Genomic DNA, 15193 nt, shown 5'->3' with positions numbered 1-15193 from the left:
CCATTCAGCATTTAACCACAACTAGTTGAATGGGTGGCAACAGACTGGCTTCAATGGCTCGTGCAGAGTGACTGTATTCACCACCCGCCTGACAAACGACTGTAATTCAGTGTGTAGATGGAGTACAGAACTCTAGTAGCGCCAGTGGTTGGGAGTATGATACCATTTAATCAGAGTTCTAGGTTCCATCCCCACAGCAGACTTCTAGACGTTACTATGTAGTAGTTAATATCCACAGTTCACTTGCTAGTGATGAGGGTTAACTGTAGTTATAAATGGATTGTTCCACAACTTACCACCAGGGGGCCTTGGATGGTATTTAAACTGGTGAGGTAGAAAGTGATTTATGCGTAGAACACCAGCACAGAGACAGAATGGCAGATTATTTTATTGCACAAAGGCTGACAGCTTGAATATAAAACTACTGTCCTGCATGTTATCCTGGGACTGATGCTCATGGACAGGAAATAACAGTCTGCGTGTAGGTCAGTTGGTAGTACATGAGTTTCCCGCTGGGGCCACACACATACAATGTATAGACACACTACTGTAAGTTCGCTTTGGATAAAATATATCTAGATATCTTTTATATTACAAATTCAATGTACCGTGGTGGTACGCTGACCCCCAGCTGACCAGGGGTACGTTCAGATAGAAATATGCTATGTAGAACAAACGTGCATCTCTGACTAATACAATAAGGAATCACGTTGGCTCTATTTAGTGGTATTTCTATCTGCAGCGTTCAATAACGTTTTCTTACTGAACATGGCCCTGGTACAAGTATCAGTAGGCATTAATGACACACCTGACCAGTATTAGACCAGAAAAGGACATATACCCACGTTTATTCAGGCACCGTTACATTATTCTAAAATATATTACTTTTCTTTCATCAATCTACACACAATACCCTGTAATGACAAAGCAAAAACAGGTTAAGGCATGTTTGCAAATTTATTACATAATTCCATAAGTATTCAGACCCTTTACTTCGTTGAAGTACCTTTGGCAGCGATTACAGCCTTGAGTATGACGCTACAAGCTTGGCACACCTATTTGGGGAGTTTCTTCTCTGCAGATCCTCTCAAGCTCTGTCAGGTTGGACGGGGAGCGTCGCTGCCGAGGACAAGTTGAGTTGAATAGTACAAACAGCAGGCAGGGTGCAATCCTCAGTGTCAGAGGTACAACAACACCTCTAATGTAGACAGGCACCATAGAGCCTAGTTTCAGCAGTCTATTCCTCTCAGTCTCTCCTTCATTCAGAGTGTTTTAGTCCATGAAAAGTAAGCTCACACCAAGCGGATAGTCTCCTCCCTCCTGTTCTCCAGTCATCATACCCCAGAGAGATGGACTCGGAGGGATAATGGTGCTTCTGTTCCCTCGTTCCGTCACTCCATCCATTGAATTGTCAATCAAAAGTGTCCATGTGATCCTCCTCCTGCTTTTTAAAGCTGAAGTCACACACCAGCGAGAGGTGATCGGAGGGGTAGTTGTACGACGGAAGCCTGTTAGGGCCAATCTGTTCCTCTGTAGGCATATCCAACACAGCGTCCACGCTGAACGCTTCTCTAGAGTACCAGATATAATCCAACGTGGTACAACATTCTCCCGTCGGCCGGATCTTCCACGTGGTGTAGGCCGGTTCCGAAAGCCCGTCCCGGCTTAACCGTTTATAGGCCGAGTCAAGGATCAACGGTGACGAGGCGAAACGTTGGTAGACGTCCTCGGAAGGCACAGCGTTGAAGTCCCCGCAGACAAGGAGAGGGGTGTCTGGGGCGATGCCTGTGGGACCCGAAGGACCCCCTGGTGATTGGGTGAGGGTGGTGAGGTTCCGGAGAAGGTCGGAACCCTGGGCACTACGGAGACATTCCCAGCCGCTCCGGGCTTTGAGGTGCGTCACGGCAACACACAGCCGCCGGCCTGTCACCCTGCACCGCAGCGTCGTGACGACCGCCACCTGTAGGGAAGACCATTGCATAAAACAGTTAAGGGTTACGTTCCAGTCTGTATTTTTAACAATCTACACAAACAGCTGTCCAGGAGGAGGGTTGACCACTCTTGCCTGTTATAAAATAGGATCCTGTTGGAATCCTTCATTCCTTGAGGTAATCTCTGTGCTTGGAAATCAGAGTTTCCATCATATTACGGTCAGACCAGTGAATACTTCAAGGAAGGAAGGACAGTTGAACTAGCTTAGTTTTACAAACCTGGTTGGTGGGTATTAAAACGGCACACAGCCGGACATTCACACTATCCACCAAGTCAAACCGGGCTTCATCATAGAACAGAGCACAGCCATCCGGTCCGTTGTTGCCCTCCACATCCAAACATGGAGACCAGGGCTTGGGGCAGAAGTTGCCGCGGTAACCCAGGCCGGCCAGGATTGGCTGGAAGGTGTCGTAGTAGTGGTCCACTTCCTGTAGACACAGGATGTGAGGTCGGTAGGTGAGGATCTCTTCTAGGATGAGGTATTTACGCTCAGCCCAGTTCAGGGCTTCCAGGGGACAGTTGACGAAACTGTCCATCCCTTCACCTAGAGCTGGAGGGAGAGAATTCGTCTGTCAGTCTATCCATCTCACTGTCCTTGATGCCAAATAAAATTAGCAATAATATACCATTTAATAACCCTGAATGAGATGAAACGTTCATGATTATTTTTGCTAAAGAAAGGCTACAATAAAAAAAACGTTTTTACCTTGAGCCAGTATGTTCCACTGCATAACCCTGATGGTCCTCTGGGTGGCACTGTTGTCCACTTCCTCCCTGTCCACCTCTCCCTCCCCGGGGGAGATGAAGGCTCTGAGGAGGCGAGGAGGCCTGTCCCGTAGAGCCTCCTCACACTCCCTCAGCAGCTCCAGGGGGTCCGCGGGAGAGTGACACCCCTGTGAGGAGGAGGAGTGCTGGGGGTCCTGGTGATGGGCCAGCGGGGTGGTAGTGGTGCTGTTGTTGACTAGGGAGCTGTAGAGTCTACTGGCACCACTGCCCATTGGACAGACTGGAGAGAGACAGAGAGAGGGTGTAGGGAGATAGAAAACATTGTAGGAGTTGAGTTACAACGGTCATATGATATTTTACAGGACGCTTTAATCCAATACCAAGTTCCAAACTATTTTAACCACAACTCTCAGTGATCCCCACAACATAGAACCACACAAAGGGCCAACAAGGGTAGGCCGAGGTTGATTCTATCCCAGAAATAGGTGTCAGTCTCTAGGGAGAAGTCCTGCGAACCCTGGGCCTCACTCCCCACGTGCCTGGTTCCTCACACTGTAACAGGGCCTAGTGTTGTACTGATCCATGTTTACTGCTGTAGCAACACCAGCTTTTCCCTACACACTGATCTTAGGTCAGTTTTACCTCCAGCCCTTTATGGTTAAGGATTTGGGGAAGCTGATCCTAGATCTGTGCTTAAGGGTGACATTTATCCTCCCTCTCAATTCAGGGAGGATCTGACCAACCAAAACACACTAACCTAATCCCCTTGGTCGATCAGGAGTAAGTTCAAAAGGTGAGATTGTGGTTGTTGCCAGGTGAAGGGGTAAAGGTCACCTATTGACTAGTCACTTGACTTGGAACACAGAACATATTGACAACCTAGGCCTTTTTGTTTTCTACCTAAAATGTGTTTTTCACAGAAAACTATCTGAGTAGGACATCTATGGACTATCAGACGGTGTGTGTTTCATAGAAAACTATCTGAGTAGGACATCTATGGGTGGACTATCGGACGGTGTGTGGTTTAGTTCATGAGTGGATACAGAAAGACTGCTTGTTAGCTGGTTCTGACTGCCAAAGCTGGCTGATGAGCCGTACCTTGGCCTGGGACAACAACAGTAGCTCTGTGTGCTATGAGTGAGTGAGTGTCATCTCTGGTTTCAGCCAGTCAGTGTGTTTCCTTCCTCCAAAGTGTGTGTGTTCTTTTGGCTCCGTCTCTCTCCACTTTCAGTCGGTCATTATTGTGTGTGTGTGTACTATTTATTTCTCTGCTGTCAGTTTGTGTGTCCGTTCCTCTTTGCTCTCTCTCAACTAGTCACATGCACCAGTGACCCTACAGCCCAGTTTGTAGTGACTGTGTGTGTGTGTGAGATAAACATGAGTATCAGCTGACTGTGTTCCTCTTTTTGCCCTCTCTGGACACATGAACCAGTCAGGATCAGTTTCTAGTAGGACTACATCTCCCAGCTCTCACATGAACCAGTAAGGCTCAGTTTCTAGTAGGACTACATCTCCCAGCTCTCACATGGACCAGTAAGGCTCAGTTTATAGTAGGACTACATCTCCCAGCTCTCACATGAACCAGTAAGGCTCAGTTTCTAGTATGACTACATCTCCTAGCTCTCGGTCTAATGGCAGGCCCATATGCCCTGCCGACCTCACTCTGGCCCATATGCCCTGCCGACCTCACTCTGGCCCATATGCCCTGCCGACCTCACTCTGGCCCATATGCCCTGCCGACCTCACTCTGGCCCATATGCCCTGCCGACCTCACTCTGGCCCATATGCCCTGCCGACCTCACTCTGGCCCATATGCCCTGCCGACCTCACTCTGGCCCATATGCCCTGCCGACCTCACTCTGGCCCATATGCCCTGCCGACCTCACTCTGGCCCATATGCCCTGCCGACCTCACTCTGGCCCATATGCCCTGCCGACCTCACTCTGGCCCATATGCCCTGCCGACACAGCACACTGGCCCATATGCCCTGCCGACCTCACTCTGGCCCATATGTCCTGAGGACACAGCACATGGCCCATATGTCCTGAGGACACAGCACATGGCCCATATGTCCTGAGGACACAGCACATGGCCCATATGTCCTGAGGACACAGCACATGGCCCATATGTCCTGAGGACACAGCACATGGCCCATATGTCCTGAGGACACAGCACATGGCCCATATGTCCTGAGGACACAGCCCATGGCCCATATGTCCTGAGGACACAGCCCATGGCCCATATGTCCTGAGGACACAGCCCATGGCCCATATGCCCTGAGGACACAGCCCATGGCCCATATGTCCTGAGGACACAGCCCATATGTCCTGAGGACACAGCCCATATGTCCTGAGGACACAGCCCATATGTCCTGAGGACACAGCCCATATGTCCTGAGGACACAGCCCATATGTCCTGAGGACACAGCCCATATGTCCTGAGGACACAGCCCATATGTCCTGAGGACACAGCCCATATGTCCTGAGGACACAGCCCATATGTCCTGAGGACACAGCCCATATGTCCTGAGGACACAGCCCATATGTCCTGAGGACACAGCCCATATGTCCTGAGGACACAGCCCATATGTCCTGAGGACACAGCCCATATGTCCTGAGGACACAGCCCATATGTCCTGAGGACACAGCACATGGCCCATATGTCCTGAGGACACAGCACATGGCCCATATGTCCTGAGGACACAGCACATGGCCCATATGTCCTGAGGACACAGCACATGGCCCTATCTGTTGCTCTGAGACCAGGACATGGCTGTTTACCAGGGTGTGATGACCAGGTGCATGGTTTGAACCGGTGCTATGGTAACCAGGTTGGTAACCAGGTCGGTAACCAGGTCAGACACAGTGATGGCATAAAGGTAGGGGTTGTTCTTAAACAAATACTACACGTCGGTCTACATTTTCAGTGTGTGTGTCGGTCGCTGACAAATGAACCACATGCATCATATGGATATTTTCCAACAGGATCCCTTATCTCTGACTCCTTATCTCTGATCCCTTATCTCTGACTCCTTATCTAAACACATCTGAATCACTACTGCACCTCGTTCTGAATGAATTCCCTCCATCTGAATGAATTGCAGCTCTGAAGACTCATTACAGAAAGACAACAGAGCCCACACACACAGAGATGTCGCCAGCAGACCAGTCCCTTGTTTCACCTCAACAGTGACCAAGACGACGGTGTGCTTCTTAACCAACATAAACAACTCTGTGTTGACCCACTAGGGGCCCTAGCAAAGTCTGACCTTATTGGGTGAAATAGAACACCCCTCCCCCCAACAACTCCCCCCTCAACCAAACAAGGATCAGACTACAACTTAAACATCACACTACCCGTTCTACCCAAACATGAGGATATACACAACAATATGAAGGAGAATTCATCCATTACATTACAACAACCAGTAGCTCAATCAGCTGAATAAACACCGGTGATACTTGCAAGCGCAGTGTACTGGTTTTTCCGTTCAATCTACTGTCAGATAATTCCCACGCAGCTGCTACAAGTCACCTCAGACGTACGAGAGCATTTCCCATTACAACGACCAATATAAAACCTGCTAACATAAGAGTTTAATAAAGATACCACAGTCATGCTCACCCATAGTTTCCATCATTATAGTCTCTTGCCTCCTAGTATATCTGACTGACAGTCTTGAGAAAGAACGGTCAGTAAAATGTTGCTCAACTTCTGATAACGGTTGATAAACACTTGGAGTCTTGTCTCTCATCAAGTGTGTGAGAGACGTAGTCTGTGTGTTTCTGAGTGAGCTCAATGTTCACTACACCTTATAACCCGTAGGGAGGGAGGGAGGGAGAGGGAGAGGGAGCGGAGGGAGGGAGGAGAGAGCGCGAGAGAGAAAGAGAGAGAGAGGGAGCGGAGGGAGCGCGAGAGGGAGCAGAGAGAGAGAGGGAGCAGAGAGAGAGAGGGAGCAGAGAGAGAGAGCAGAGAGAGAGAGAACAGAAAGAGCTGAGAGAGAGAGAGAGAGAGAGAGATAGGAGGGAGTGACGACAGCAGTCCATATGAGGCGTCACTACAGATCATGTGCCTGGGGACAGGATATAAAGCTGCACAATCTCAACCGCTGATTCACACACACACACACTTTGTGGTTTGGTTCATGATTATAGAGTTAGTGGAATCAATGCCAGTCATTAGCAAACAGCCACTTCAGCGTCACACACAGTTCCTCAATATGTCCATAGATAGAAAGGTGACATGAGACGTCCACAGACCTGTTGTATCTGCTCATGTTCCTGACCACAGATGACGTAGGAAAAACACATTTAGTCATGCATTTCCTCATTACATTTTTCCACCTCATATTGTCTAACTGTCCTCTCGGGGGGGGGGAGGAGAAGAAAGAAAGAAAGAGAAAGAGAAAGAGAGAGAGAAAGAGAGAGAGAAAGAGAGAGAGAGAGAGGCATATCAGAGCAGTAGACAGACAGAGAGACAGAGAGAGAGAGAGGGGCATATCAGAGCAGTAGACAGACAGAGAGACAGAGAGACAGAGAGACAGAGAGACAGAGAGAGAGAGAGAGAGAGAGAGAGAGAGAGACAGAGAGAGACAGAGAGAGAGACAGAGAAGGGCATATCAGAGCAGTAGAGAGAGAGAGAAGGGCATATCAGAGCAGTAGACAGAGAGAGAGAGAAGGGCATATCAGAGCAGTAGACAGACAGAGAGACAGAGAGAGACAGACAGAAGGGTACATCAGAGAAGCAGAGGGGATGGAACACACAGTACACTGCCAGGGTGGAAATGTCAACGTGTCACGCACGGATAAAGTGACACTGTCTGAGTGAACCTCTCTCTGAGACGGTGTCTCTGTACGTGTACTGTGTGTAGTGTATACTGTGTGTGTGTGAGAGTACATTCAGTGGGGAGAACAAGTATTTGATACACTGCCGATTTTGCAGGTTTTCCTACTTAAAAAATTACAGACCTCTACATGCTTTGTATCATAGGTACACTTCAACTGTGAGAGACGGAATCTAAAACAAAAATCCAGAAAATCACATTGTATGATTTTTAAGTAATTAATTTGCATTTTATTGCATGACATAAGTATTTGATCACCTACCAACCAGTAAGAATTCCGGCTCTCACAGACCTGTTAGTTTTTCTTTAAGAAGCCCTCCTGTTCTCCACTCATTACCTGTATTAACTGCACCTGTTTGAACTCGTTACCTGTATAAAAGACACCTGTCCACACACTCAATCAAACAGACTCCAACCTCTCCACAATGGCCAAGACCAGAGAGCTGTGTAAGGACATCAGGGATAAAATTGTAGACCTGCACAAGGCTGGGATGGGCTACAGGACAATAGGCAAGCAGCTTGGTGAGTTGGCAACAACTGTTGGCACAATTAGAAAATGGAAGAAGTTCAAGATGACGGTCAATCACCCTCGGTCTGGGGCTCCATGCAAGATCTCACCTCGTGGGGCATCAATGATCATGAGGAAGGTGAGGGATTAGCCCAGAACTACACGGCAGGACCTGGTCAATGACCAGAAGAGAGCTGGGACCACAGTCTCAAAGAAAACCATTAGTAACACACTACGCCGTCATGGATTAAAATCCTGCAGCGCACGCAAGGTCCCCCTGCTCAAGCCAGCGCATGTCCAGGCCCGTCTGAAGTTTGCCAATGACCATCTGGATGATCCAGAGGAGGAATGGGAGAAGGTCATGTGGTCTGATGAGACAAAAATAGAGCTTTTTGGTCTAAACTCCACTCGCCGTGTTTGGAGGAAGAATTAGGATGAGTACAACCCCAAGAACACCATCCCAACCGTAAAGCATGGAGGTGGAAACATCATTCTTTGGGGATGCTTTTCTGCAAAGGGGACAGGACGACTGCACCGTATTGAGGGGAGGATGGATAGTGGCTTAGCCAGTCTCCGGACCTGAACCCAATAGAAAATCTTTGGAGGGAGCTGTAGGTCCGTATTGCCCAGCGACAGCCCGAAACCTGAAGGATCTGGAGAAGGTCTGTATGGAGGAGTGGGCCAACATCCCTGCTGCAGTGTGTGCAAACCTGGTCAAGAACTACAGGAAACATATGATCTCTGTAATTGCAAACAAAGGTTTCTGTACCAAATATTAAGTTCTGCTTTTCTGATGTATCAAATACTTGTCATGCAATAAAATGCAAATGAATTACTTAAAAATCATACAATGTGATTTTCTGGATTTTTCTTTTAGATTCCGTCGCTCACCGTTGAAGTGTACCTATGATAAAAATTACAGACCTCTACATGCTTTGTAAGTAGGAAAACCTGCAAAATCGGCAGTGTATCAAATACTTGTTCTCCCCACTGTACCCATGCGTCCTTCACTCAAATGCCAGACAACTTTCCACTGGCTTACCCGCTCATGTCATATCTATGCCACTTGGCCCTAATATAGAAGTTAGACCAATTAACTCATATATATATACACTGCTCAAAAAAATAAAGGGAACACTTAAACAACACAATGTAACTCCAAGTCAATCACACTTCTGTGAAATCAAACTGTCCACTTAGGAAGCAACACTGATTGACAATAAATTTCACATGCTGTTGTGCAAATGGAATAGACAAAAGGTGGAAATTATAGGCAATTAGCAAGACACCCCCAAAAAAGGAGTGATTCTGCAGGTGGTGACCACAGACCACTTCTCAGTTCCTATGCTTCCTGGCTGATGTTTTGGTCACTTTTGAATGCTGGCCGTGCTCTCACTCCAGTGGTAGCATGAGACGGAGTCTACAACCCACACAAGTGGCTCAGGTAGTGCAGTTCATCCAGGATGGCACATCAATGCGAGCTGTGGCAAAAAGGTTTGCTGTGTCTGTCAGCGTAGTGTCCAGAGCATGGAGGCGCTACCAGGAGACAGGCCAGTACATCAGGAGACGTGGAGGAGGCCGTAGGAGGGCAACAACCCAGCAGCAGGACCGCTACCTCCGCCTTTGTGCAAGGAGGTGCACTGCCAGCGCCCTGCAAAATGACCTCCAGCAGGCCACAAATGTGCATGTGTCTGCTCAAACGGTCAGAAACAGACTCCATGAGGGTGGTATGAGGGCCCGACGTCCACAGGTGGGGGTTGTGCTTACAGCCCAACACCGTGCAGGACGTTTGGCATTTGCCAGAGAACACCAAGATTGGCAAATTCGCCACTGGCGCCCTGTGCTCTTCACAGATGAAAGCAGGTTCACACTGAGCACATGAGCACATGTGACAGAGTCTGGAGACGCCGTGGAGAACGTTCTGCTGCCTGCAACATCCTCCAGCATGACCGGTTTGGCGATGGGTCAGTCATGGTGTGGGGTGGCATTTCTTTGTGGGGCCGCACAGCCCTCCATGTGCTCGCCAGAGGTAGCCTGACTGCCAATAGGTACCGAGATGAGATCCTCAGACCCCTTGTGAGACCATATGCTGACACATGCACATTTGTGGCCTGCTGGAGTGACCAAAACATCAGCCAGGAAGCATAGGAACTGAGAAGTGGTCTGTGGTCACCACCTGCAGAATCACTCCTTTTTTGGGGGTGTCTTGCTAATTGCCTATAATTTCCACCTTTTGTCTATTCCATTTGCACAACAGCATGTGAAATTTATTGTCAATCAGTGTTGCTTCCTAAGTGGACAGTTTGATTTCACAGAAGTGTGATTGACTTGGAGTTACATTGTGTTGTTTAAGTGTTCCCTTTATTTTTTTGAGCAGTGTATATATATATATATATATATATATATATATATATATATATATATATATATATATATATATATATATACATACACACACAGTTGAAGTCGGAAGTTTACATACACCTTAGCCAAATACATTTAAACTCAGTTTCACAATTCCTGACATTTAATCCTAGTAAAAATTCCCTGTCTTAGGTCAGTTAGGATCACCATTTTATTTGAAGAATGTGAAATGTTAGAATAATAGTAGAGAGAATTATTTTTTCCAGCTTTTACTTCCTTCATCACATTCCCAGTGGGTCAGAAGTTTACATACACACAATTAGTATTTGGTAGCATTGCCTTTAAATTGTTTAACTTGGGTCAAACGTTTCAGGTAGCCTTCCACAAGCTTCCCACAATAAGTTGGGTGAATTTTGGCCCATTCCTCCTGACAGAGCTGGTGTAACTGGGTCAGGTTTGTAGGCCTCCTTGCTCACACACACTTTGTCAGTTCTGCCCACATATTTTCTATAGGATTGAGGTCAGGGCTTTGTGATGGCCACTCCAATACCTTGACTTTGATGTCCTTAAGCCATTTTGCCACAACTTTGGAAGTATGCTTGGGGTCATTGTCCATTTGGAAGACCCATTTGCGACCAAGCTTTAACTTCCTGACTGATGTCTTGAGATGTCGCTTCAATATATCACCATAATCTTCTTTCCTCATGATGCCATCTATTTTGTGAAGTGCACCAGTCACTCCTGCAGCAAAGCACCCCCACAACATGATGCTGCCACCCCCAAACTTCACGGTTGGGATGGTGTTCTTCGGCTTGCAAGCATCCCCCTTTTCCCTCCAAACATAACAAACATCCCTCCAAACATATATTTTTGTTTCATCAGACCAGAGGACATTTCTCCAAAAAGTACAATCTTTGTCCCCATCTGCAGTTGCAAACCGTAGTCTGGCTTTTTTTAATGGCGGTTTTGGAGCAGTGGCTTCTTCCTTGCTGATCGGCCTTTCAGGTTATGTCGATATAGGACACGTTTGACTGCGAATATAGATACTTTTGTACCCGTTTCCTCCAGCCTCTTCACAGGGTCCTTTGCCTTTGTTCTGGGATTGATTTGCACTTTTCACACCAAAGTACGTTCATCTCTAGGAGACAGAACACGTCTCCTTCCTGAGCGGTATGATGGCTGCATGGTCCCATGGTGTTTATACTTGCGTACTATTGTTTGTACAGATGAATGTAATGGAATATCTACATAGGCGTACAGAGGCCCATTATCAGCAACCATCACTCCTGTGTTCCAATGCCACGTTGTGTTAGCGAATCCAAGTTTATCATTTTAAAAGGCTAATTGATCATTAGAAAACCCTTTTGCAATTATGTTAGCACAGCTGAAAACTGTTGTCCGGATTAAAGAAGCAATAAAACTGGCCTTCTTTAGACTAGTTGAGTATCTGGAGCATCAGCATTTGTAGGTTCGATTACAGGCTACAAATGGCCAGAAACAAAGAACTTTCTTCTGAAACTCGTCAGTCTATTCTTGTTCTGAGAAATTAAGACTTTTCCATGCGAGAAATTGCCAAGAACCTGAAGATCTTGAATAACGCTGTGTACTATTCGCTTCACAGAACAGTGCAAACTGGCTCTAACCAGAATAGAAAGAGGAGTGGGAGGCCCCGGTGCACAACTGAGCAAGAGGACAAGTACATTAGTGTGTCTAGTTTGAGAAACAGACACTTCAAAGTCCTCAACTGGCAGCTTCATTAAATGGTACCCGCAAAACACCAGTCTCAACATCAACAGTGAAGAGGCGACTCCGGGATGCTGGCCTTCTAGGCAGAGTTCCTCTGTCCAGTGTCTGTGTTCTTTTTGCCCTTCTTAATATTTTCTTTTTACTGGCCAGTCTGAGATATGTCCTTTTTTCCCCAACTCTGCCTTGAAGGACCGCATCTCGGAGTCACCTCTTCACTGTTGACGGTGAGACTGGTGTTTTGCGGGTATACTTAATGAAGCTGCCAGTTAACTAGACTACATACATACATACATACATACATACATACAACTAGCTCTAGACTACACACATCTATAAATCACTAGACCCTAGATATAACTACACCCATCTATACCACTAGACCCTAGATATAACTAGACTACACCCATCTATACCACTAGACTACACCCATCTATACCACTAGACCCATCTATACCACTAGACCCTAGATATAACTAGACTATACCCATCTACACCACTAGGCTCTAGATATAACTAGACTACACCCATCTATACCACTAGACCCTAGATAAAACTAGACTATACCCATCTATACCACTAGACTACACCCATCTATACCACTAGACCCATCTATACCACTAGACCCTAGATATAACTAGACTATACCCATCTATACCACTAGGCTCTAGATATAACTAGACTATACCCATCTATACCACTAGACCCATCTATACCACTAGACCCTAGATATAACTAGACTATACCCATCTATACCACTAGGCTCTAGATATAACTAGACTATACCCATCTATACCACTAGACCCATCTATACCACTAGACCCTAGATATAACTAGACTATACCCATCTATACCACTAGACCCATCTATACCACTAGACCCATCTATACCACTAGACCCTAGATATAACTAGACTATACCCATCTATACCACTAGACTACACCCATCTATACCACTAGACCCTAGATATAACTAGACCCATCTATACCCTAGATATAACTAGACTACACCCATCTATACCACTAGACTACACCCATCTATACCACTAGACCCATCTATACCACTAGACCCTAGATATAACTAGACTATACCCATCTATACCACTAGGCTCTAGATATAACTAGACTATACCCATCTATACCACTAGACCCATCTATACCACTAGACCCTAGATATAACTAGACTATACCCATCTACACCACTAGACTACACCCATCTATACCACTAGACCCTAGATATAACTAGACCCATCTATACCACTAGACCCTAGATATAACTAGACTATACCCATCTATACCACTAGACCCTAGATATAACTAGACTATACCCATCTATACCACTAGACTACACCCATCTATACCACTAGACCCTAGATATAACTAGACCCATCTATACCCTAGATATAACTAGACTACACCCATCTACACCACTAGACTACACCCATCTATACCACTAGACTACACCCATCTATACCACTAGACTACACCCATCTATACCACTAGACTACACCCATCTATACCACTAGACCCATCTATACCACTAGACCCTAGATATAACTAGACTATACCCATCTACACCACTAGGCTCTAGATATAACTAGACTATACCCATCTATACCACTAGACCCTAGATATAACTAGATCCATCTATACCACTAGACTACACCCATCTATACCACTAGACCCTAGATATAACTAGACCCATCTATACCCTAGATATAACTAGACTACACCCATCTATACCACTAGACTACACCCATCTATACCACTAGACCACTAGACCCTAGATAAAACTAGACCCATCTATACCACTAGACCCATCTATACCACTATACCCATCTATACCACTAGACCCTAGATATAACTAGACTATACCCATCTACACCACTAGGCTCTAGATATAACTAGACTATACCCATCTATACCACTAGACCCTAGATATAACTAGACCCATCTATACCACTAGACTACACCCATCTATACCACTAGACCCTAGATATAACTAGACCCATCTATACCCTAGATATAACTAGACTACACCCATCTATACCACTAGACTACACCCATCTATACCACTAGACTACACCCATCTATACCACTAGACCCTAGATATAACTAGACCCATCTATACCCTAGATATAACTAGACTACACCCATCTATACCACTAGGCTCTAGATATAACTAGACTATACCCATCTATGCCACTAGACTACACCCATCTATACCACTAGACCCTAGATATAACTAGACTATACCCATCTACACCACTAGGCTCTAGATATAACTAGACTACACCCATCTATACCACTAGACCCTAGATAAAACTAGACCCATCTATACCACTAGACTACACCCATCTATACCACCAGACCCTAGATAAAACTAGACCCATCTATACCACTAGACTACACCATCTATACCACTAGACCCTAGATAAAACTACACCCATCTACACCACTAGACTACACTCATCTATACCACTAGGCTCTAGATATAACTAGACTACACCCATCTATACCACTAGGCTCTAGATATAACTAGACTACACCCATCTATACCACTAGACCCTAGATAAAACTAGACCCATCTATACCACTAGACCCTGGATAAAACTAGACCCATCTATACCACTAGACTACACCCATCTATACCACTAGACCCTGGATAAAACTAGACCCATCTATACCACTAGACCCTGGATAAAACTAGACCCATCTATACCACTAGACCCTAGATAAAACTAGACCCATCTATACCACTAGACCCTAGATAAAACTAGACCCATCTATACCACTAGACCCTAGATAAAACTAGACCCATCTATACCACTAGACCCTAGATAAAACTAGACCCATCTATACCACTAGACCCTAGATAAAACTAGACCCATCTATACCACTAGACCCTGGATAAAACTAGACCCATCTATACCACTAGACCCTAGATAGATAAAACTAGACCCATCTATACCACTAGACCCTAGATAAAACTAGACCCATCTATACCACTAGACCCTA

At 46.0% G+C, this 15193-nt stretch overlaps 1 protein-coding gene across 2 annotated transcripts; it reads right to left on the bottom strand.

Annotated features, from left to right (window-relative positions):
- Positions 1 to 372: 372 nt before the first annotated feature.
- On the bottom strand, positions 373 to 6516 carry LOC129849547 (nocturnin-like). 2 transcript variants are annotated; one of them, XM_055916370.1, is made up of 4 exons: positions 6343 to 6516; positions 2699 to 2998; positions 2211 to 2542; positions 373 to 1960 (listed from the first exon to the last, which is right to left on the bottom strand). In XM_055916370.1, the coding sequence occupies exons 1-4, from the start codon at positions 6470 to 6472 to the stop codon at positions 1412 to 1414; spliced, it is 1311 nt and encodes a 436-aa protein (XP_055772345.1). In that variant the 5' UTR covers positions 6473 to 6516; the 3' UTR covers positions 373 to 1411. The 2 variants fall into 2 exon arrangements, with proteins under 2 accessions (XP_055772345.1, XP_055772346.1); XM_055916371.1 differs by lacking the exon at positions 6343 to 6516 and having other exon boundaries at positions 2699 to 3845.
- Positions 6517 to 15193: the final 8677 nt, after the last annotated feature.

This window comes from Salvelinus fontinalis, unplaced genomic scaffold (assembly GCF_029448725.1).
Source record: "Salvelinus fontinalis isolate EN_2023a unplaced genomic scaffold, ASM2944872v1 scaffold_1524, whole genome shotgun sequence".
NCBI classification, from domain to species: Eukaryota; Metazoa; Chordata; class Actinopteri; order Salmoniformes; family Salmonidae; genus Salvelinus; species Salvelinus fontinalis.
The sequence above is the reverse complement of the archived record's forward strand: the minus strand, read 5'-3'. Positions and strand labels throughout refer to the sequence as shown.

Excerpts from the sequence above, each read along its gene's own strand:
- LOC129849547 (XM_055916370.1), bottom strand. The coding sequence starts at position 6,472 with ATGAGAGACAAGACTCCAAGTGTTTATCAACCGTTATCAGAAGTTGAG. Across the intron at positions 2,999-6,342 it reads TATAATGATGGAAACTATGG|TCTGTCCAATGGGCAGTGGT; the intron begins GTGAGCATGACT and ends GTCTCTCTCCAG. Across the intron at positions 2,543-2,698 it reads GTGGAACATACTGGCTCAAG|CTCTAGGTGAAGGGATGGAC; the intron begins GTAAAAACGTTT and ends CTCTCCCTCCAG.